General features: G+C 35.0%; 1 protein-coding gene across 1 annotated transcript in view; it reads left to right on the top strand.

Moving 5' to 3' along the window:
* The window catches only part of LOC131849167 (anion exchange protein 3), a 61,184-nt gene that overhangs the window by 9,990 nt on the left and 25,017 nt on the right, over window positions 1-26,177 (top strand). Inside the window, exons 2-4 of the mRNA XM_059199168.1 lie at window positions 13,774-13,936; window positions 16,861-16,934; window positions 20,594-20,760. Coding sequence (XP_059055151.1) covers window positions 13,774-13,936; window positions 16,861-16,934; window positions 20,594-20,760 — 404 coding nt within the window. The remainder of the gene's footprint in view (window positions 1-13,773; window positions 13,937-16,860; window positions 16,935-20,593; window positions 20,761-26,177) is intronic.

Raw genomic sequence — 26,177 nt, 5'->3', positions numbered from 1 at the left:
GCCCCATAAAGACGCACTTTTTAAAATATAATGTATGTGTACATACATAATGTAGTATAATAGACTGCATGGTAATACATTAAATAAGTGTGAGTCGTAGAGATACATTTTCTATGTGGTGTGCGTAATTAGCTACTACATAAATGGAGCGTGTCAAAAGAGACCACGTGCTCTCTCTTATCTAAGAGGCCGCGTACATTGATTTTTGGTGAGCAACTTACATGACTTGATGACGGTTTCTGCCCCTTAGTTCCACCGCTTGGTGGAGCTAAGGGGCAGACGGGAGAAGTCGGTGGGTCAACGCTGGAGCTAGAGTGAGTAAGTTATAAAGTAGCCAGTATGAACTGGAGAGGAGTAGCACACGAATAGGCCCGATCGAACTTGGAAATACTACTTCACTTTTACTCATCAGAATTTGGTGTAGGAAGTGTAGCTGGAGCGGGTGCAAGTCATAGAGTACGCAGTATAAACACGCGTAGTAACAGATGAATGGAACTAATCTGAAAATACTACGTCTGCTCTATTCTTCAGAATATCTTTTTAGTGCTATTGCATTGTGCATGGTGGGTGTAAATTCCGGACGTCCATCTTCCCTTCTATACCGTTCAGTAAGGAACCACACCACACCCCTTAGTAAAAGGTGATTACGATTATTGGTATTGGTCTGGGTGTTTTCTATGTATAATGTATTAACTAAAAATGTATAATAAATAAGTATTTATTATACATGTTTAGGATCAGCTCTGTAGTAACTACGATTATAACAAAATATCTGTTTAGCTTGGCACTAGATGGCGCTACGTTAACAGTCCTGAGTTGTTATTATGATAAAACAAAAGGTATAATAAAAGCAGTGCATACAGAAATTAATTCACGTACACACAAATGCATAAAATACGCAGTCTCTATAACATTAATACTTGAGTCAACATTACTTTTAGTATCGGTTTTGAGTTTGTAAAAAGCATAATTGAATAAAAGTGGTAATTAAGATTATAATTTCGGTAGCTCAAAAGAAGGAAAACCCACCAGCGACAGAGAGCGGCGAGCAGTTTTTTTTTACTATTCTAATGATGTTGGTCGCAGCTGACTTTTACATATTCACGAAACGATAGGGCGCGAGTGCACATGGCACTCTTAATACGCGGCAAGACTTACTCGACTTCCTCATACGATCATAGTCTGAGGGCACAGCCTATAGGGTTTAAACCTCGGCTCAGGTCGTTGTAATTTTGATACCCGTTTAACTTGGACGGATGGACTTTGCGGGATTAGTCGGAGGGGGGACGGGGGACCGATCGGAGACCAGCGTTCAACGAGCGGCACGGTCGTGTGTCACTCGGATTCGCTCTAATTAATAACGGCCACAGGTCGCCATAGTCCGGTAATGATTTGGTCATTTACGGCACTTCGTTATGGCTATGTCATGGTAATAAACTCGCATTTTTTTCCTTTTTTCGTAAGCAAATAATATTGTTTAAGCCTAAAGTAATCTTACTTATATATTGTTTTTAGATAATTGAAATAACAATTTAATTGAATTACTACTGAGTGTTAATTCGATAACAATAATATTGTGAATAATTCGATATCATCGATCAATTTACACGTCAAATTACCAGTATCTAGGTAATCTTCTCTACATATAATATAAATCGTAAAATTGTGACGAGGCTTAAACGATTCGTTTGTCTATTTGAGGGTTTAGCTTTCATGTTTATGCAGAATTAGAATGAAATTTTAACAGATATATTATCAAATATAGGTCAAAACATAAGGCAAAAAAGCTAAAACATGTTATAAAAGAGATAAAATAATAAACTTTATGAATAGGCCCACACCACCTGCAATTGTTAAGTTGGTTTATTAAAATAATAGATGGCGCTACATGGATGTTTTATTTAATGTAATCATTTGATTTATCATTAATAAACACGCGTTCGTATTAATACGAACTTGTCATTGTGATAAATTTGCTTCCGGTTGGAAACTTCTAAAATGGTTTTGGTAGTAGTATTATAGTTACATATATATGTTAGGTAGGCCTAATGAAAGTCAACTGTGTCGGGTGAGCTATGGATAAGGATATGCATTACATACATACATTTAAAAAATATGTTTCAAAATAGAACGTATGCACTATAACTAAAAAAAAATTTGAAGTTAATATCAGTTCTTATTTAAGAAATTTAGTTTTAATATAGTTTAATAGACATGTCAGTAATTGACTCCAATCGTACGGAGTTACCGTACCGTACAGAATTTTGTCTTGCAAATACTATGATTTTAAAAATGTGGCAACTTTGTTAAGAGATATTGTTTTCGAATTTAAAGCAAGTAAAGTATGACTTAATTCGCTCCCCTGAATTGTTATACTGAATTCTGTAATAATATCTATAATTCTATTCTAATATCTAATCGATATTTGTAAAAGCATTAAAAAAGTATTAATAACGAGAAATTCTTTGCGTATACGAGTAATAATTGTTCGAGATTACGTCCCACGTGTTTGTTAGAATAGAATGGATGTACAGTCGCGTTTGCATACCTATCTATACCTATTATGGTTACACACAACCACGGGGTTATGTATGGACAAATTAAATTATATACTAAAACATATATGGTTGAACTTTTTATATATCTAAACAAGCTGTTTCCGCGACTTCCTCCGCGTGGTATTTAACTTTATCTTTCTAAAATAAATGTCGCCTAAGTTACTTCTTATTACATCAGCTACCTGCCAATAAAAGTCCCTTCAAAATCGGTTCAGCCAATTAGAGATTAGACAGATAGATAATAAATGCAAAAAAAATATTTCGGTGTATGTACCGCATTACCGTAAAAAACTGTCATATCAATATTACAAACAGAGACTCCAATTTTATTTATATGTATAGATTACAAATTTACAATTGTTGTGTAAGATGTTACTAAATTATTTGCATACCCGCTACAGTATACACTATAGTATAATAGTTAAATATATTTCATCTTAATGACATCATTTAATTATTTCATACCAACATTTCCTCACTGCGTGTAAATAGATATTTATTTCGTTACTAAGGCAGTTCATTGATCCTTTGTAAGTACCTACCAAAACATACGATACCCGAAATGACAACAGCAGTTTAACTTGATACTCTATAAAGTCGTATAACACCTATATCCTTCAGATCATATGCAAACAGTCTGTTTAGAAAGATTCCGGACAACTCACAAAGCGCGAGTTTGTGTTATAAGGTACTAGACAACTAATATAAAGACATTTTTTTATAAATACATACATAATCTAGTTAGAAAACATCCAGACAGATTTGTACTGTGCAGGAATCGAACTCGCATGAAGGAAGGCGGTATGCTAAACTACCGAAGCCGCCATATGAATACTAGCTGTGCCCGCGGTGTTCCCACGTTAAATTTCAATATAAAACATAGCATATATGTTATTCTAATACATAAGTTATATTACTGTAAAGTTTCATCAAAATCCGTTCAGTGGTTTTTGCGTGATAGAGTAAAAAACATTAATACATACAAACTTTCGCGTGTATAATATTAATAAGATTTTCATTTATACTATATTTGTGTTGTTACCTGCAGCACTTACTCTTTTTCTTTACCTTCTACATAAATGTAATTTGGAAGAGACAGCTTAGCTACAAGATCGTCTTTTGTAATATATGCAAATATTTTAAATTCATATACTTATCTACAAACTTTCGCATTTATAATAACTAGCTACTCGTCGCGACTTCGCAAGCGTGTACATGTACTATACATATAAGACTTTATCTTGAATCACTGTATCTACTAAAAACACGCTTCAAATTCTGTTGTGTAGTTTTAAAGATTTAAGCATACATGGGACAGACAGCGACAGAGACTTTATTTTATAATATGTTAATAATAAGATGTATTCGATGTGTCGCTGCTGGCTGTAATTGTTATCACATATATTATGTGACCGCGACCGTGGTGCGGCCGCCGGCGCCGTGACCCTGACCTCAGGGCCGGACCGCAGCCCGCCGGCGGAGTGCCGCCGCGGCGTCTGCCCGACCCGGCTACCCCACCCACCCGTTGCATACACTTGTCCCGATCCTACTAGTCACTCAAAACAATACACCTTTTGAGTTATTTATTCGTCATTAAGAAATTTTGTTTATTGGGATTTATAAAGGGCCATCCATACATGTCAAAAGAATTGTCACAGGTTGTCATTTTTTAAAAATAAGGGGTTTGATGTGACTCTGATATGACTTCCCACATTTTTCAATTAATGGATATATGAAAAAAAAAATGAAAAGAAAGGAATTATATTAATTTCTATTCTGATATTTATTAAATAATCCTTAATCTTTATTCCTTAATAATATTATAAATGTGAAAGAGTTACGTTTGTTACGCTCTCATTCAGAAACGACTGAACATCATGAAATGTGTACACATATTCTTGGAAGTATTAGAATGAATATAGGATTCTTGATTTGATTTTTCTTTTTATTTATATTGACGGTAGATTTGACATATCATAAAAGTCTGTAATAGACCTACATGAATACAATATTTAGAATAGTAATTTCTATTAAAAAAAAAAATTTGATTCTATGCGAGCGAAGCTGCGGGTAATAACTAATCCGCAGCTTAGCTTAAATCATCATTAAGTCAAATATTTACAGTACAACGATAACAAATTACAACTGCGTATGGGCAGCTATGGAATTTGGAAATGTGACGTCACAAGGCTTGTCACCACCCCTGTCTCTTGTTACATAATGTCACGTTCTGGTGATACTCTCCCCTTTAAAGTATAACGTAATTTATGGATGGCCCCTAATGGAATGATGCCCCCGTCTGTACTAACGATTTTCACTCGCATGGCCATATTTTATATATGGATAAACGATTATAAATATGAAATTGCCACTGATTCGCATTGTAGGTAACAATGTACCATGTAAGGTTGACCTTTGCGCGGTTCCATCTCGAAAGCATGGTGATAAATTTCTGGTGAATTTGTCATCTTATCACGCGCCACTGGTGTCCCGTCTGCGTAAACTGTTAGCGCAGGCGGGGGTACCCTTACTCATAATCATCTACAAAAAAAATCTTCATAAAGCGATAACGGGACCATTCTAGATGACACGAACGTGCGTGTGTGTGGCTACCTACCTTCTACTCACTATTCTGGCTGACGTATCCGCAGCCAACAGTTCCGCGTCAAGACACACCAGACCAATGTCAATGTAAAAATATTCAATGACAAACTCTCGTGTTTTCTTTTACTCACGTAAGACTCACGTCACACTAAAGAAAGACTTTCTGTGATATCATTGCATTAGTAAAGTGTATGTGAATTTATTACAAGCTTGTTGAACAATCACTAAAATACAATTTATAATACCCACTCGTATTATATGGCGTGGGCGTAACGAACTCACAAACGATAATTTCGATAAATGAAAAATTATTTTATGATATAAATGAGAGATTGTGTCTGGCTGTTTTGTTTGTTGCTTATTCTCGACGTAACGCTATATTGGATCTTAATAAAAACACACGACGATAAATAATTAAATTATGGGTACTATTAGCTATACACATATATGTACATAGGCTTTCGTTTATCTAAAAAGCAAACGAGTAACATGTTATGGGTGACAGCCAGTTAGATAGGCATCAATTCAAATATCCAAGTGCTAATGTTCCACGATAGTATAAAGGGTCGATTAAATAATAACTTTATGTACCGACTACTGATTTCGTAAAAACAAAAATGTACCAATAAATTGTGTCACGTGTATTACGTTCAGTTTGCTCTATGACCCTAACGGCGATATGTAGGTCTCCATTTACACGTACATTACTAATGATAAAACTCTTAATTAAATTATATTAATGGAAATTACGCGCTAAATTAGCGTCAACAGACCGCACTTCCTACTGATGTTTTCTATTTGGTTTCATTGATTTATTAATAAATATTTGACCTGTCACGTATGAAAATTTCAGATGATGATAATTTATAATTCATGATCTTTCACAAATGTATACAATTAGAAGCCGCCAGCGTCTACGTCTGAGTTTGTTTTTATAATTATAAATAAACAATCTTCTGTTACATAACTGAACTTGACACTTTATCATTGTTATTTGTCGAACTTACAGGAAATCGTTTTCCGTGTGGAATCGTTGATACAAAACCCATAATAAGGGGATTATTATGGGTTTTGTATCAACGATTATGAAGAGAGAAGTGTCGTTAAAACACCTAATGGAATCCTAAATAACTATTTAAACTTTTCTAGATCGTAATCATAATTACGTCTATAAAAATGTTAATGTGAAGCGCAGAGAGCGTAAGAGCCGGTCAAACGCAGACAACCAAATCTCTCGACGTTACGACCTGAGTATGTATAATCACCTACTCTGCGCTGTTTATTTCTGTTCCGTACACTTTTATTTCGGCTCTGAAGTCGCGTCCGGAATTGCCCTGAACTAATAATAGCTGTGCCATAACATTATAGAGACATTGCGATTACTATACACCTACATACTAGATATAGGCACGACTACGTACGTGGTACCAATGTAGACTCAATTCTAACAACCGATCCTGATTAACTTATGTATAGAACGAATATTCGAGGAAAGTAATCAATATACCTACAAATTAGTAATATATATTGTACAGCATAGATACTTCTTTTATATAAAAAAATAAATCCCCTAATGAAGCAAATTTGGTAATAATATTGAATTCGCCGAAATATTGAAATGTTTTTCATATAATTCAAAGCCTAGTGAAAGTGACGGCGGCGATAGGATTTCACCGGGCGGGAACGGAAAATCTTGCGCGAGGCAGCGAGCGCCGCGTGGGGCGGTGTGGGACGGCGTGGGGCGGCGTGAGGCGGCTAGGGTGCCAAGGGCGGCAAGTTCGGCAGTGCGATCGGCGGCGCGTCGGCCGAGCGCCGGCGGCTGCGAGCGCGGAACGCGGCACGCGGCCGTTTCGCGCCGTAGCTGCGCCGGCGGGCTTATTGTCACAGATCGCATGTTTCATACTACATTCCATTCATCGCCAGCCTTCAACGCAGTCAAGGGTGCATCTCCTGCTTCTCATACGCGCTGTCCATTTTACTCGACAATACCTGCTGTGATGTGAGGTACTTTAGAAAGCGACTTAAACCACGTGAAATAAAGGGAAACATTTGGGAAATCTTTAGAATAGATATTGTTACATGTTCACGTAATAGGTACAAGAAATATAATGCAATACATATTACATACAACAGAAAAGTTATAATCTGTTTTTAATCCGAATTTGTAATTGGATCCGCGACTCTTCGTAACCGATTAATTGTTTTGTTTGTAAACCCATTGGTATAAAACAAACATTAAGTCTTAAGTAAAGCTTACAACAATATGTTAGTGAAACCAACACCAAAATCGGTTACATCGTTTCTGAAATTAACGCACTTAAACTCACAGTCATACAAACATTTTAACAATCATTTGTTTTGGTTCCGTTACGTTATTATAGTCCCCCTATAACAGGTTTTCTCATATATCTTCAACGCGTAGACAATGACCAGTTACATTTCTATTACATGAATATGTCTGTAAGGACGACGTGTGAATGTATATAGCCGTTGGCGTTGTTTAACTTTTGTTCCAAGTAACTGAAAATTTAAATGATAATTAAGTAATTTAGTCTCATGATAATGTATCGCTATACTCGTTTTTTACACATACAACTTTATATTAATTACATACATATGAATGATTGCTATTCAATTCCGCCGAAATTAGGTGCCAATATAAGTGGACAATATTGCATAATTTTTACGAGATCAAAGTTATCCCATTTCTTTATATAAAAAGTAGCAACCGTCGCCTCCAAATATGCACATACATGAATAGTATGTGACGGTAAATCTAATGCGTTCTGGAGAACTAATACGCTAAGCCTCCATATCCTGTAATTTCACTACCATAGCTAAGCTTCCGCCTGAAGAACAGCTACCGAAACAACCAGTTAGGACAACACTAGAATACGAGCGATCAGGGATTAAACTGACTTTTGTCAATTGTATAAATATTAATTTAGAGCAGAAATAACAAGCGAAGTATCCCGTAACATGATAACATAATAATGTCGCGCCTAAAAACCACCGCTTGTTCAGTTCATAGACGAAATCAAATGAACCCGGTACATTTGATTATCTCCTACGTACTCAGCTGCTTATGGTCGCGGCGTCGCAGTATTGTCGCGTCGTGTAGTGGCACTCGTGACCAGTATCTATGTTGTTATACTTAATATCAATGGCCCTTGTTATCAATTTGGTGTACTCCCTAAAATTTTATCAAGAATTCCGCAAAAATCGCAACTTAACGAGGGCGTGTTCTGTCATTGTGCGATAACTAAGCGATAGTATAGCACTGATAGCCGACGTGCAATTTGTAGTCGTCTGCGCGTATATCTCAGAAATAGGAGAGCTATTTCAGACACCTACCAGCTTGATTTATAAGCTGTGTAGGATATCTGTTGTAGGGTGAGATAAGGCTGTGGATTTACTGGATAAGAGGCATTAGGTCCTAGAAAGGCATGAATGGTACAAATCACGCTTTAAATTCTACTAATTTAATGAAAAAACTTTGAAAACTTTTCAAATATCACATAATATGATTTTCTTGGCGTTTCAGCATCTGTGGACGTTTACTTATACTTTTGATAATACAACCTGGTGTTCACCTAATAAGTAAAATATATTAATACCGGCCGTTTGCTATTCTTATTAAAAAATCCCATGCAATGTATTTTTGTCAATAAAATTGTCATCTAACAGACCGTTATAGTTATTACAAAGAGTAGGTACCGTGATATGCCCATGATATCAATAAATATGGGCGTATCGAACATGTATTATCCTAACCTGTGAAAATCGTTTGAATAATATATATGACTTAAAGTAGAATCGGTTTACAGAGTACTGATCTCTAATTCCAATTTCTAATATGTATTTGTTAACTTGTTCTATTCTATTGAAATTTAAATAAAAATAATCGATAGACTTACTAACTTTGTCACCACTTATTTAGTATAACTCCCATTCGATATAAAGTAGATTTTTAATCACTAATCCTTTTTACTAACATTCAACAATTTAAAAAATGTTGCGAATACCTAACGTGTACAAGAGTCGATATCATTAACACCACAACTTCACCATTCCCGTGTCTACACGCTCTGTACTAAATATTACAGAAAAAATCACAGGGTTTCTCACACAAAGAATTTGTATGAGACAACTAACTGTATATGAACAATATTCAGTCACGGTTAATTCTGATTCAACAGAATGACTAGTAATCGAAAGTTGACATTTTCTGTCATTGGTTATAACGTCAAATAGTGAAAAAATAATATTACTTTCCATTTATAATTATGGAAAATTATTTTGCAAAAATCGCCCGTGTTGAATTGGCGCCGACGCCTTACGCCTCCAGTATTCCAGATCTAGTGCAGGGCATTCGCAGTACATGTAGTTTATTCCCATGGATCGGTGTGCTGTCTCGTCTCGTACCTCTGTAGTCTGTGCTAAAAGTTTTGATCGTATTCTAGACGAAAGTGAATCGGGCTTGTTTTGAACATCGCTGTCGTTATCGGTCATGATTCTATCCAGGATGCCAGCGACAGTATATTATGGTGCACAAACGATACAATAGAAGTTAGTTTATTAAGATAATAATATTGGCAAATGTAAATTCGTAGCACGGTATGCACCCACCTGTAGGATTCCATGGCCTATGGATAGCGATCTAACACTATCGTGCCTGTGAAAATTCAGCAGAGAGAGACCCTCCAGCGAGACTAATTGTATTTGTAAGTGAAACAATTAATTATAAAAAGCATTCAAGAAATATAGCGTGCGATGGAATTAGATTACTCTTCAATGAATAACCATTTCTAAAATAGTTGACTCAGATGCCATTAATCATTTTGCATAAAATAAAAACTCGAATACTAATAGCTTTTTAAATTTTTAAAATTGATCGTACCTCGTAGATATTATGCTACAACAATAATCACCCATTTGTGATCTATATAACCCATGGGTCTATCCCATAAGAGGTGATACGACCTACTTTGACACTTTCAGAATGTAAAGCAGTTATATATTACATTAATTATTATAGTAAATGTTTAATTTATCTGATGCTGTTGGCCGCAGTAAGCCTTTTCATCTTCTCTCAACAATAATGCGGGCGTATTCAAAAGGCACTCCAAATCAGGTCATCGTAATTTCGAACATAGAGACAGAGAGTCGGAGCGGATTGGATTAGGATTTGAATTTTCTCTAAAAATACAGTAATACTTTGTGCATTGTAGGGCAGTATGCCCTTTATGCGCTTTATAACTACTTATAGTGTTCTTGTTATTGAAAAGCGGCTATGACTGTACAGATTATTATCAATAACTAGTGTTTTGTAATAAAATAGACGTTTATATAATAAATTGTGACAAAAAACAAATTGCATATAAACGAGACTATGTCATAATATTAGTGGAATAATTTGTTGAGTCTAGGCATCATAATTATGTGCTGGTGAAGTAGTGCGGCATGCGGCCGATGTGGGTACTACCAATACTAGCTCACTATGGCGAGAGGCAGGCGCAGGCGGTGAGGTGTGGATCGGTGACGGTGCACGGTTGATTGTCTTGACCCTAATGCTCGGACTTATATTATTTATCGGCTACACACGCGTAATGTGTCAGGCTAAGTGACTGTATGTTGTGCATATTAATACACATCGATTGGTACGTAAACGGACGGCCGGTCCACACAACCGCTCGTGGTATCCTAGAAACTCATGAATTGTAAGAGTCTATCAATTGTATTTGTTTGTCTACTTCATTATAATAGCTTGCCATCTACCCCACTACACGTACCTTGTGGTAGTGTTCGCGAACCTATCGTTACCGACACCGGACTGTGAACTTAGGCTTGTAAAAAATTTTACTTCGCGTTGTCATTCTGTTGCACCGAAGTATTTATGTACGTATATTGATACAAACTTAATTACTAACAATCTTATTAGTTAATAGTAGATTGTGGAAAGAATTTCCTGCTTAGGTTTTGTCTAGTATTTTTGTTTAGTCTATCGTATGGGTCTTTCAATAATTTATTTATTCCTGTTTCTTAAGGGTTGACATCGCGCATATGACAACCTTTCTGTTTCAGCCCATTATAGGCTAAGATAACCGTTTACTATTAGCTTATTTGTATTCTTAATAACTACCGCTGTGGCATAAAAATCCTATAAAAATATGGCAGTGACATTAGCTGCTATTACACTTGTGCTCTTTTAAGCGGGAATTGGCTTTCACGTAGAATAGGCTGTGTATGTATGTGTATACATAGAGATCCAGAAAGAGTGGGTGATCTATCATAGTGTTAGCCGTTTTATAATACTAAATTAAATACTAATTATAGAGTCATTCATAAGTTATCAATTAAACGTGTCTTTGGAATATGAAATCTGTAAAAAAAATAAAATTGTAAAAGAAAGTGAAATGTGTTGAAACACACGCGCTATCACGTATTGTGATCGCAAATAATAAAAAAATACGATCACACACGATTGCGGGCGATGACTTTCCCGCGCAAGATTGCGCGCGCTCCTGATCGCGAGTGAAAGAATATCGCGTAAAGGAAGATTGGTGATCACGCGGGCGACACCTGGTGACACTCTGTTCGCTGCGATCCGCCACGGGCCGGCCGCGTGCCGCTGCGTGACGCCGGCATCAATGTGGCAAATATCCAATAAAACTGACAGGTCGTTACACACGGAAAAGACATAGTCAATGTTATTTATTACTTGTACATACTCGCTCTACAAAGAACATCTCTCCATTTTACAGCTCGTAGTAATTAATGTTGAAAGAGTCTGTTTCATTGCTAGCAGTTAGTTTACTATGCGTTAATGCGTTAACGTCCTCGGTTGTTTGCCGGTTTCGCACGCCGCCTTCCTGCCGATCGCGATGGTTACAAATTTGATTACCGCGCGATTCATAAATATAAATGTTATATAGGTATTATATCTCATTTAACAACCAACCATAAGTAAGCCGGGTGTAAAGACAGTATTATTTTATTTTTAAATAACTTATTATACAATTATTACTTTAGATATGTTTGCGGACTACATAATTAGGTTTTCTAATTTTGGAATTTGTCTAATTGCTAGTTTAATTGATATAAACGCTTTAATATCTGTCGTGTTCTATTTATCAGGTATTCATAATATATCAGTGTTTGTTTCAATGATATCGATTCACCAACAAAGAAGTTATTAACTATTTGTTGTTGTTCCAAACAGAACGGTTATAAAGCCGCTGTCTCACCCAGTAGACAAATAGGTAGACAGATAAAATCTATATTACAAATCGAAAATATTACAAGCAACATTAATGTAATATATATGATTAGTATTATATATTATGTATAAACCATAATAAACTTTAACTAATCCATGTAAAATGAAAAGATGAAAATAAACATAAATAACATTAGGTAGCACAGGTATATGAAAGGGTTGCGCTACTCAGTGAATAATTTACTCAACGACCAAAACACTGATTTTCATTAGCTGCCAGAGTGGTACAAATATATAGAATAAAGACCTCGGATATGATACATCCTATATAAGCTGAATGAATCTATTTAGCATTAGTTATTGTTTCTCATTCATAGAGAGTTTCGGTATAATGAAAGGAGAATTACCGCGTTGGTTGAAATGTGATATGCAATATGAATGAAGCATAATAAAATACATTGTTGTATCGGAGCGACTGGGAAACCGCGGGAGAGCCCGGCTAACCAATTTTGACCCACATATTCGGCGTATGCATATGTGACGAGTTATAATAATGGATGAACCAAGACTTGTATACAGGGATAGAAGGCTATCAGAATTTTTTACAGTATTGAAATAGCTTTTTCTTGATTAATGATTATCCGGCAATCCACACTGTTAAAAGCTTGATGGTTCTTGAGATTCAGTAATAACTCGAATGCGATGTCTTGTTTCTTTTTATATGGGCGATAATAGATTTTTGCAGGGGGTAAAAGAGATTGTTCTTGACTCCATAACTTGTAATGTATATCAGGTTGATCTCCATGCGATCCTAGCTGAAAACCATGATAAATTCCTAATAATATTATCACGATGGGCTAACTAACCTGACCTCAAGTTCATCTTATCCTCAATTGATGCCCCTTCAGTGTAAACTGTTAGCGCAGGCGCGTGCACCACTCCATTATCATCATTAAATAAACACTGATTGTTGCACTTCGTTTGCGTGCGACAAGTGGGGAAGTGATGAATGATAAGATGAGATTGACTCGGGTCAGCTAACCTATAGTGGCAAATTGACTAGGAAATTAATATCGATTAGGATCTATGGAGTTCCTTGTAGCGCAGTGGTTATCACCTCACCACAGTAGCGTTATATGTGAAATAGAAATAATCTTTATTCAAATAAACTTAATATATGCACCTTTTTTGTTCTACCACTCATTCAGAACGCAAACTCATCATACTCGTAAGAAGAATGAGCAAGAAGCTTGTGTGTTGCTCTTTTAAATAAATGATGTAATGAGTTGTCAACAACCTGTTACGGTACAGCAAGCGATGTGGTAACTTAACCTTATTAGTGAGAATTCCCTGCTTAATAGAAGCGTATTGTGAAAGACCGTTTGTGCGTAGGTGGGAGCAGGCGAAGACGAAGTGCGGCTGGACGAAGAGATGCAGCGCGTGGTATGGGGTGAAGACGAGCAGCGGCTGCCCAGCAATACGGGCGAGCCGCGCCGCGACCACGCCGCCCCGCCACCCCAACATCCCTCTCATCCGCCGCCACCCTACAGCGCCGGTAAGATTATATTCATACAAAAACAGATAAAATATTTATTTGTAACAAAAATATTACAAACAACATATTATAAAAAATATATATGTGTTAGAATACACAATGAAATATCACAAGCAACGGTGTCCATACAGGCTATTATTGTAATTTTGGGCAATAAAATGAAAGGACTATAGTGTGAGATTAATGAAATAACGGGTCAAAAATGGTAAATACTTGTAATGTAGGTACAAAGTAACAGTGAAAATTTAATAAAATATGCGACAATTCTAAAAAGCAATAAAAACTTATACAAAAAGAAATATATACATATGTGCAAAGAGTTTGCATCAGTCGCTACCTTTATCAGACTTATTTACAATTGTATACACTATAGAAACGGTATATTCACAGTCATAATCTAATATTGTATATGAGATCCCTAGATATTTGAATATATAATATAATGGAATATCTAGAGCTGTTATAGAATATTATCTCATTTATATAATGTGAATAATTTCATGTATTTTTCAAAATATTAAAATGTATTTATTACATGGGTGATAAAAGAATAACTAGTGATGATATGATGAGCATGTCAAACAATGCAAAAAACAAAACAATGTACTCAATTATCAATTATACATGCAAATGTCAGTTATCGTAGTTAAACACCACCATTTAATCACGATGGTTTCCAGGGGCACAACGTTTGATGGACCTAACATAGTACTTGTATACCCCCTTGATTATACGATGAGTGCGCCTCCTCGGCACATGGCACAGATTCAATAATTATGTGTCACCATGTAGTGATCTGCATTTATGACTTGTTTCTGGACCCATATAAAAGAGCAAACTAGTACAGTGCACATTAGCGGTATCCGCTCGTTGCGATCTGCCGGTACGAGCACGTGTACCATGATCATCATACATTACGTAACTTCTATGTATAAAATGCATGTGTTTACGAAAAAAATATATGTCTATAATAATAATAATAATCTCAGGACATTTTACACAGCGCCATCTAGTCTCTAGTTAAGCTAGCTAAAGATTATGTTATGGGTACTAGTTAACATACATAGAATATTTTTGTTTCATAAATACATACATAGAAAACACCCAGACCGATATAAACAATCATACTCATGAATACTAATGTTTGTGCCGTTCGAGGAATCGAACCCGCGACCATCAGAAGTAAGGCGGTGTCCTAAACTGCTAGAACACCGAGGCCGTCCAATCTGTATTTGTGTCAGTTATCTAGTATCCATAACACAAGCTTCAGCTAGCTTAACTTGAGACTAGATGGCGCCGTGTGAATTGTCCTGATATTATTATTATACTATATCTAACGTACTGTGCGGATCATAGTAATACTGTAATTCTGTCAAACTTTATGCACAAGTGCCCCGTCCAAAGTTACGTACTATCTGAATTGCTTGCAACTTGTACTGCTGAGTTAGTGCAACAACTTGAAGCACCCCGGGCTCTATGTTAGTTAACTATTAATTACCAAAGTTTGTAAGTCTAGTTGAGTTAAACATGTTTCTCATTGGTTGCGGAATCGCAGTTCGTTAAATATAAATATGAAGTATTACTCCAGCATCTGGGGTTTGCTGTAATTGTTGTATTGTACAGACGAGAAGCCTCGATTTATATTGTTCAATTAAACCTCGATACAAAATTCTTTACTAATGTTTTATTTCATTAGGTACGTAACTTTAGTAAAATTTAATCTTGTTTCGGGTTTTTAGACACATGAATATTTAGACCTTACTTCCTATAATCATACTAGCTGAGCCCGCGGTTTCACCTGCCTGAAATTTGTAGCCTATGTGTTGTTCTTATGCATAAGCTATTTTACTGTAAAGTTACATCAAAATCCGATCAGTAGTTTTTACGTGAAAGAGTAACAAACATCCTTCTGTACTCACAAACATTCGCGTATATAATATTAAAGGATAGATATTTAATAAGAATCGTATGGAACAAAATATATTTATTTGATATTTAGTATTTGAATATTTAAATACAGTATTCATATCGTTTGCTCTTGATGTTTCAATCATCGGAAAATAAGTCAGTACTATAATTTTATGCAGAAAAATAAGTAGATTACATTTTGATACAAAGTTCGACTTGAACTCATGACCAGTCCATATCGGGATAGTAAACCAACTAACTACAGCTATGTTATTGTAAATACCACGATGTCACCATATATACCACCATTATATACAGGTCGCCAAATTTGCTTTGAGCTCGCTTATATGTATATATATATATATTCGTCTGTGATCACGTCAAGCTACTTACAAGACAAACGTGCGAAAAGTACTGATCAATAAGCCCCTTGCTGCAACACTTGGCACGTCTACTAGTTACCTTAAGCTCACCGTAATCTTATTAGTTTCACACCTAATAGATCGATTCAATGTAAGCAGTATTACACATCGCCTACATCGATTTCAAACTGCAACTCGCATGAATTTCTATTGAATATAATAGTTAAAGTTAAATATTTTGGATCTTTTAGTGTTTATAATAAATATTATCTACATATAAATAAAATTGGAGTGTCTGTTTGTAATATTGAAATAACTGGTTTTTACTACATGCATACGAATATAAATACGGTACATACTATACACCAAAATAACATTTTTTATACTTTTTGTCTGTCTGTCTGTCTGTTTGTACCGGCTAATCTCTGAAATGGCTGGACCGATTTTGACGGGAATTTTTTGGCAGATAGCTGATGTAATAATTTAGGCTATTTTTATTTAAGAAAAATAAAGTTAAATTCCATGCGGACGAAGTCGCGGGTGCAGCTAGTAATAAATAAGTTCATTATGACAACAATGTGTAACTATTTTAGTTTCGTAGACTATTGTCTTTATCAATAAATGTAGTAAAGATTTATGTTACTTTTGATGCAGACAACGCCGGCTCTCCAGAGCGGTCCCTGGGGACCGCAAGCGGAGCTCCCGTCAGTGCCGGCTCGGAGCGGCAGGTAGGCAACTCTCTTTTTTATTAAGTATTTTATTTATATAATGACAGCCTTGGTGGTCTAACGGTATATGATACCTCCGTACTTCCATTGGTCGCGGGTTCAATTCCTCGCACGCTATAAGCATTTTTATTCGAGAGTATTGTTGTTCGTATCGGTCTGTGTGTTTTCTATGAATATTATGTGTGTATTTATATCAATTGTCTAGTACCTATAACTTAAGTTCTGCTTAACTTAGAACTAGATGGCGATGTGTGAATTGTGAGATTGTTATTGAGATATTATTATATGGCCTCCACATCAATACAGCAGTTGCGTTAACATGTTGTCTTGCTGGTATAAGGAGTGAAATAACCTGTGGATGTTGATTAGCACGTTTTACAAATTATAGGTACATTAATTGTGAGGTCCAAATGTTTGGAATTGACCACCGGCCCAGCAATCGTACAAATTGTTTGTGCCTATAACTGTACCACCGATCACCGGCCCTAAGGCCCTAAGACAGCTGCCGATCACGTGCTCCATCTGATCACGTGATCGCTGGCTGCAGCAGCCCGCACCAGCGCCCGGCACCGTCGGCGTTGTCGGCGCGGGCGTACCGTGCGGTAACAATCGGTGCCCGGTGCGATACGTTGACGCGGCGGCGCGCTCCGTAAATACGGGCTGGTGCTTCGTGTTGTCTCCAATTAGCAATAACTGCACACTGCCACCGGGTCGATACGCAACCCAGTCATATTATCAAGGACGACACGGCCCATTCCGCTAGTGGCGAACCGTCGACGTTTCAGTCGATCTCGACTCAGCTCGGTGGCTGCCCCGCAGCAGTGCAACAGTGTCGCGGACCGCACTCGCGGAACCGCAGGCACCCGCCGTCGCTTTCAGCTAACATCACCGTATCATTCATAAACTATATCCGGTTATTATGTTAAAATCTAAAATTTACTATAGTGATGTGTTTCTGTAACTACTTATGCATATTTATTACTAAAAAATAGTATAACTAGGTATTATGAAGGAGGACATATGTAATTGAAAACAATTAATTATTAAAAATAATAATAGTTTTGCGTTAATATCATTTACATTTATATCGTATATTCATAAAAAAACGTGGTTATTATTTATGTTCTTTATATTCCATAATTAATTTAATATTAAACGAATAATATTAAAGACAAACAATAATAATCTACTCTCAATTTGACTATAGACTTTAACAATAACAGCAAAATAGTATATATATGAGTTAATGTGGCAAATACAGGATAGTGTGTGTAATATTTTTTTATTGATTTAATGTGTTTCGATGTATAATTTTTAAAAATATTAGTAAATTGTAATCCATCTCCATCTAAACTATAATTACTCTATACTCTACTCTATACATATTCCTCCTTCCGCGTAATTTTCATAAGAAGAGAAACAAAGTTTTGTTCAGGTACATATTAAAATCACGATAATATATGTTTCTTGTTAGGCAACTCACAGTTTTTTAAAGCAGGAGCAACGTGTTCTTATAATGTATGATTTCAAATAGATTGCAGCCTAATATGGTCTAAAAACTATTTGACAATGGGCTTTACAAACTGTGTAGCACGGTCCGGACGGTGCGGACGCAGCTGGCCTCAATGTCGTATGGTTCACATACAATTTACAATTAACTTCGTAATTACTAGTTGCAACTGTGCTGTGGCTACACCTTTAGTGATCGGAGAATGCTTTCTTTGTGTTTATAATTATAATAGCGATATACATATACTTACGGGTCACGTGCGGGGCGACACGCCTTAGTTATAGTTCAGGTCGACTGACGACCAGTTTTTCTGCTGACAAAAGCACGAAATTAATTTGAACAGTATTTGTGTCTGTATGTAAGGCTGAACAGATTTTTTTGATGGATGATAATGGAATAGTGCATCTGTCTATGCTAACGGTTAACGCTGGCGGGGCACAATTGGAGGATGATAAGATGAGCATGAGGTCAGGTTGATTGGTCCATTCTGATAAATGTACCAAGAATTTATCACGTTGGTTTCCGGGGGAACCGCGTGATGGTCAACCTGACGTGATACATTCCCAGCAATGTGATTATTACTCAACCCTCTTCCCCCCGACTGAACAGATATTATGATTTTTGCAGTAGTTAGGGTATATTGACAAATTTGATATTTCAAAAAAAAAGATTATCAAAATTTGTATAGTAAGGACTGCCATTGAAGATAATAGATTGCTAAAAGAAATAGCCGAGTTACTAATTTTCAATATTAAACTAATTTTTTGAAAATAATCCATTTTATTTTATCACATCAATGAATACATGTCAAAGACAGATTAAAATTTATCTTATTCACTTACGAGCTTAATTTGACCTGTTTTACATAGCAAATAAATAAAACTGAAATCTGAAATCTAGTAAACTCTTGTATTGATCCCATAATAAATATCAGGATTTATTGTGAACTTATTTCTGTCTTACAAAATGCTCAATACTTATGTTGTTATTTATTATGCATGTTCTTTAGTTACTAGTACAACAGTTAGTACTAACTAATGAACATACATTACTACATTAATATCAATTAACTAGTAACTCACTATATAATTGTTATTAATGCAATACAATCTAGTGCAGGTGCTATAGTATATACATATGCATAATATGTTCGTAACCAATCATTTACAAAATAGATTAGCGCGAATAACTGCTTTCTGTTGTTAAACAGCTTCTTTATTAAGCTGTGTATGCAGAAGGGTGAGAAATGGCAGTGATATTTATTCATTAATATTATACCTTACAGAGTAACATAATATATATATAACTAGCTCTACCCGCGACTTCGTCCCCATGGAATTTAACTTTATTTTTCTAAAATATAAGTAGCCTAAGTTACACCTTATTACATCAGCTACCTGCCAATTAAATTCCCTTCAAAATCGGTCCAGACATTTCAGAGATTAGCCGGAAAATAAATCGTAAAAAATGTTATTTTGGTGTATGTTCCGTATTTATATTTATACGCATGTAATAAAGAACGGTTATTTCAATATCACAAAGAGAGTCTCCAATTTTATTTAAAATATAAAATAAAAATAATATTGTGGTCACCACACACAGCATGACAATCTGCCACGGTAGCGACGGTATACCACTCCCTATGGCAAGTATTACAGGGTAGGTACGCAAGTATGACATCTTAGTCTCCCGGTAAAACATGAGAGATATCACGGGCATCGCATGATGATGCTACTTAACAATCGGTAACGCTTCTGCTTGTGTGCCATACCAATTATTTAAAAATCAATGTTATGTTCATTCTTTTAATAAAATCTATCTTTACGTCTAATCTCATTAGTATTCGTCAAGTCGTCAAGTCGTCAACTTAGTAGTAAACTCCTTCATGTTGCGCATTCCACCTCCGAACTGAAGAGCATTAAATCGTTACATCTGTACGATAGACATGTCAATGTGACTGTATACATCTTTCCTTCAGTATTAACCTACCATGAGTTTCATATTCTAGATTCGTTCTGTACTATTGTTCTTGTACTATAAATATCCTTGAATGTATGCAGTTGGAAATGTAAAGGCAGAGGAGTAAATGCGTTGCGCGCTCGCAGGTATTGTGTTATGTAGTGTGATGGTTGTGCGGTTGTGTGCACAGATGTCGGGCGGCTGGTCGCGCTCGGTCTCCGGTCCGGGCTCGGGCTCCGGGAGCCCAGCGTCGCGCGTGCTGTTCGGCGCGGAGCGCGATGAGCGTACCGACGACGCGCTGGGTCGTCCGGACGACGCTGACGGCGCAGACAGCGAGAGACACGCGCAGAGACATGAGTGAGTACCCACTTTGACTTTTAAAAAACAATTATTAATATATTTCTTTCACATTTAAAGAATATCTTTAGTTTTTATTACACTTTTATATTAATGATAAAATGTTTTAACAGCAATCCCTGCACTAAGCTCAAATTTTGTGTAGTAGGAATCAGAAATCTAAGTTAATACAGCTTCCAGTTCAACTATAGCTATAAAACTTACGACTATTACACCGGAAAATAAATTATAAAGAATAATATTAAATGGAAAGCATGTGTGTGTGTGTGTGTGTGTGCGTGTAGAAGGTAGTTTGTAGGTGTGCGCTGTTACATAAGATATTCAGCTACAGTTATGACATAGTTATTAAGCACCTTGATACGGTCTCCTTTAGTTTTTTAGTGAGGAGATCCTTCATTTCTGTATGAAATTGGAAAACTTTGTCATAAATATAGGGACGCAAGTAAAGTCCCTGATGTTTTATAAAAGTACTATTAATTGTTGGTACGCAAATACGATATAAAGCAGGACGAGACGACTAAAGTCAGTGAAGTGGACAATTTCTTCATGCATTGACAATGTTGCTCTTAAAACTTTACTCTCTTTGAGTAGTTTCTCAGTGAGGAATAAAAGAAGGTTTTTATAGTAGAACGTTAATGACTGCACGTTGAGCTCTTTCTAGTGTAACACCTGTAAAGTGTAGTATCTGATGTCTGCTGTATATTTGTGAAAATATCTTTATTTATTTATTCACTGTATTCCATAAAGTTACAGCAATTCTTTGGCCACATATAATATAGGTTTAGAAGCAATAGCCGAAATTATTATCAATCCTCCATCGATGTCATTAGCGCAAACAAGTACACAATTTCGTTATCAATCTAAAAATAGAGAATGTTCACAAACGTTTGGAGAAACGATTGATACATTGAATACAAATTTTATTGATTTAGAAACAAGCAACTGCGGAATGCTTACGAGCTTTGCTTTATTACTATTGGACTGTTGACGACACTACTTCCCGGAACCCATTTTGGTATCACAGCTGTGGCTGCTTTATTTACACTGTATAAATATAGTCCATTTACGTATCAATGCATCACAGTATTTTTCTACAAAAAAACGAGAAAACCCCATAAGGACTTTCACACACTATAACTACTCATTTGGCATTATATTTTTAATAATTAATAATTTGTGTTCGTAATGAGCAAAAGCATGAAGTAAACAAGTACCATTGGCTTCAGTCCTTACAAACAATTTTTGTTTAAATCAAGTATCGGAATTTGTTTTATGCATATACGCCGGGTATCTAAAAATTTACTCCATCGTCAGACAATACGAACAATTTGAATCTCTGCCGGAATCTGCATCCAGTCACATATATTTTTTTAATTAGATATTATTTGCCCAAAAATTCACCAATGTAATACGCCATTTCGGTGTAATTTCCAGCATTGCTAATCTTAGGATAATTCTTTAAAGGGTTCTGGTAACTTCCATTACAACGATTTTTGTGTTTGTGTTTTTCACGTTCAAGTGCAAGCCTTTGCTCATACAATCATCTTTCATGGCAGTGATTAGGATTTTCAGTTTGCAGATGAAGATCCCATTAGCAATAAGGTCTGCATTGTATGAAGTATGTACATTTAATTAATATACGGCAGTAACTACAATGCCACCCTTTTGTATTCCCAGATCCATGCTACTCTGTCTCGTAAGATATTGTCTAAGTAAAGGATGAATATGAAGCTAATGGTACACAACCCTACTTTACACCAATCTTGATACAAATATGGTGTAAGACTTCCGTCCCCCAAACAATATATAATATTGAAGTCGTTAAATTAACTAATGTCGATAGAGATTTTTATAACATTCCTTACTTTTTACATCGTTCACATATATTACAAAATTCTATTCTTCAAATGTTCATTGATTGTTTGAAAATATTTTAGGAATTAAAGATAAACATAAATTTCATGCTTCTTGCTTTCAAAATCATTAACCATTTATTCGCAAATATAGTATTATTATCATCACGTCATCACTAACACTTATGGCATGAATACTACTGCGGCGCTGCACCACCTTTTTCAGAAAAAGTTCAGAACATATTCCAATAGTATTTTAGAAGATAATGATCTCGCTGTTTTGTAAGTTAGTAATAAATTCAAGACATGATCTGTTTTTAAATAAAAAAAACATTACTCATGCAGGATTTCTTTTCATTCCGTTCGATGAAGCCGGTGATGCAGCCTTATGTATATCGTCTGTACAGCTAATGTTTTCATGCAAATATTGCCTCAAATGTTAATCATATGTAAATAAATGAGTAATGTTAATGACAAGTACGCGAAATGAATTCGAGTTCGGCAATCTAACAGTTCATTAAACAGCAAATTGAATATATCAGCCCTCTTGTATATATGTCACGTTAGAAATTAATAGGTACTTACTTTGTGAGGACGCCGAATCATAGTGCTTTATAAATACATCCAAGCGATCGTAATTTCAAATCTGACTGACAATAATAAAACGGTAAATTGTGTGAATTTATGTGTTTAAATGACTCTTAGCAGAAGAAAGCACCGATATCAAAAGAAAAATTAATTCAAGAGCAGGCTCGCTCCATGCACTATTATATTCAAATATAATGAACGAAATGTAGTTATACCAGTTATGTTTACAAAGCATCTGACTACTCTACGAGGGATGGGAGTTGTGACGGTATGTTTGTTTCTCACAACAACTTCGCTATATTGTTTAGTATTCCGTATGCAGTTCCGTGTTCGTATCTACATTCTGGTTAGTTCTGAATGGTAGTTACACCAAGCCAACTCCAGTGATTGTATACCTGAAACTGAAAGCAGTTTCACAACAAGTAAAGTGAAACATTTAAAATAATTTTAATACCTTCCCGCAAACAATCAAACAGTGCTCTCACGCGATTAATTCGTTTATGAAAGTTTATATTCAGATTTCCATAACGTGTCTAGCTTTAGTTGGTTAAATTTTACAATTATTCTACCAGGATTATGACGGTTTTTTTATTAATCATCAATCCATGTTCATATAAATATAACTTATTGTAAATTTTGATCACCTACCTCGAGTTATATCAGATCTTCCTTAGGTATTTTAAAGAAATATAAAAATAAATTTCTTTTTAACCACTCTAATCTGCCAATTTTATTTTTTAAAACTCATTTCTCTCCTCGTACTATTTTATTGTACGCCATTCTATTCCACTTCGAGTCGGGCTGTACTCCGTTCAAAGTACCTTTTTTTAATTGACTGCTAGGAATAGTTGGACGGGAAAAAGTATTGTGGTTATTTACGTTTTTCTTTGCAACTTTTCCCATTTTTCTCCTCATAATAACCCTCCACTGACTTCAAAGAATATTAAAATATATATTATTTAAATTTACGATTTACTTAGTTCTACAAGTTTTATCCTCATCTAATCATAGAAGAATGTGAAATGTGTAGGTGCATCGTAACAAATTCTAAGTTTATGTATGTAACTCCAAACTATTGTATTGTCTTATGACTCAGTGGAGTCAAGATAAAAAATTGTCAATGTCATAATGATTTGTCCTTCTCACACAATCACGATGGTGTTAAAAATGCCAAATAACGCTACGCGCTTAATAACGTGGTCCTATCGTAAATATTATTATTTTCTGCAGAAAATTAGTGCATCCTAACTAATATTTAATATTGTGTTGTTGCTCTAACAACGAACAGTTTGAATTTTGAATACCATCTAACTCGTGAATGTTATGCAACAAGAGTTACAAATTTAACGACAACAACTAACTTTGTATTATTTAACTAATATAACTTTGTTTCATGAATTGCAACGTAACATGCTGTAACCGTTTTTAATATATGTTTGAAATTCGCATCCTTTTGTTATACTATTCAGTAATGTAATTAAATTAGATCATGGCAATAGTTATTCATGCATGGGATTTTCGTTTAATGTTAGACATAGATACCTATATAAGTACATAAAATGAATAAACTGGCTTATAAAAACAAGAATTTCAATTGATGTTCTTGCCAGTTCTTCTCAATTGAATCTGTATACTGAACTGGACGGTAGGGTAAGAATATTAATACAAAAAACTTCGTTCATAAGCGGCGAAATTGTCCTACATAATGATTTTTGATTTTATTTTGTTTGATTTGATTTCAATGGATTATAATTGTAAATGTAATTGTTTGTATATGATCTGCTGTATCGCATATGAACAATAAATATAATGACAGAATGTGAATGGTGGAGGATGATCACGCCGTTAGTAATAGTATTTATATTATACTAGATAGATATGTGGATATATACTCGTACTAGCCCCAATACAACCAACACAGCCTTCACCTGAAGCCTTTCGTGTGCAGCGTCGATCGCTTCCACACCAGCTTTTATTGAAGCCTAAATAATTAATTTCAATGCGAACAGAATAGATAGTTCATAGTGTTCTGTGTCGTGTGTGTGTATATATGTATATATATAATACACCTACACTACTACAGCGACATAGACACATAGAGGCCATGTAGCGATATGGGTCAACAAATATTATTGGGTTTCAAATGGAGTTTATTTTAAAATATAAATGTTTCAATATTTAATACACCTCAAAATATTTTTTTAAAATGTTGAAAGTTTTATAAGTCCTTTGAGTAATGTCGTCCTAAACTCATTACAAAGTTTTGTGTTAATTGTTGTTAGAAGGATTTTTACATGTCATTAAAGAATTAAATTTTTTTTTAATATTTAAAGAAAGAAAAGAAAGAAATTTGTTTATTGGTACACTGAAAATAATTTTTAAATTTATATATACATTTTATATTTTATTTAATATACATATAGTAGTAAGGATAGCCTGGATATTAATTTTCAGATTGGCTACTACTTTATTTATAAACATTTTTTTTATTATATTATATACACGTTAACTTGAAACAACAAAAACTAACAAAATTATTCTAGGAACTATGCTATGTTAACTACAGGTATTATTTCTATATTTTTACTTTACTAATTTTACACATACTATATAATAGTTTTAACATTTACAATTATAATTGTTTGTTTAAAAATATGTCGTATATTAAGACTGGCTTTAGGAATCTGACAATTTTATTAAACTTAATGAATAAGTCCGAGGTTGACGGGAATAAAAATACTTTAGTTAACAGTATTTCCGTGTATTTTGCACCATATATTATTCAAGAATAAAGATAACATATATTATTTTTATAACTAAATTATATATCATCAGAATTGTCAAATAAAGTCACCCAAAGTTAAGATTTCTACAATATCAATCCTCTCCTAATGTGCTTCTTTTTTATATTATTAAAATAATAGATTTTTATTACTTTTGTTATAATCAATTTTACAGTAGCTAACTTCACTGTAA

This window comes from Achroia grisella, unplaced genomic scaffold (assembly GCF_030625045.1).
Source record: "Achroia grisella isolate CSIRO2021 unplaced genomic scaffold, CSIRO_AGI_Agris_v1 utg640, whole genome shotgun sequence".
Classification (NCBI taxonomy): Eukaryota; Metazoa; Arthropoda; class Insecta; order Lepidoptera; family Pyralidae; genus Achroia; species Achroia grisella.
Note: the sequence above shows the minus strand (reverse complement) of the source record. Positions and strands in the feature narration are given on the sequence as shown.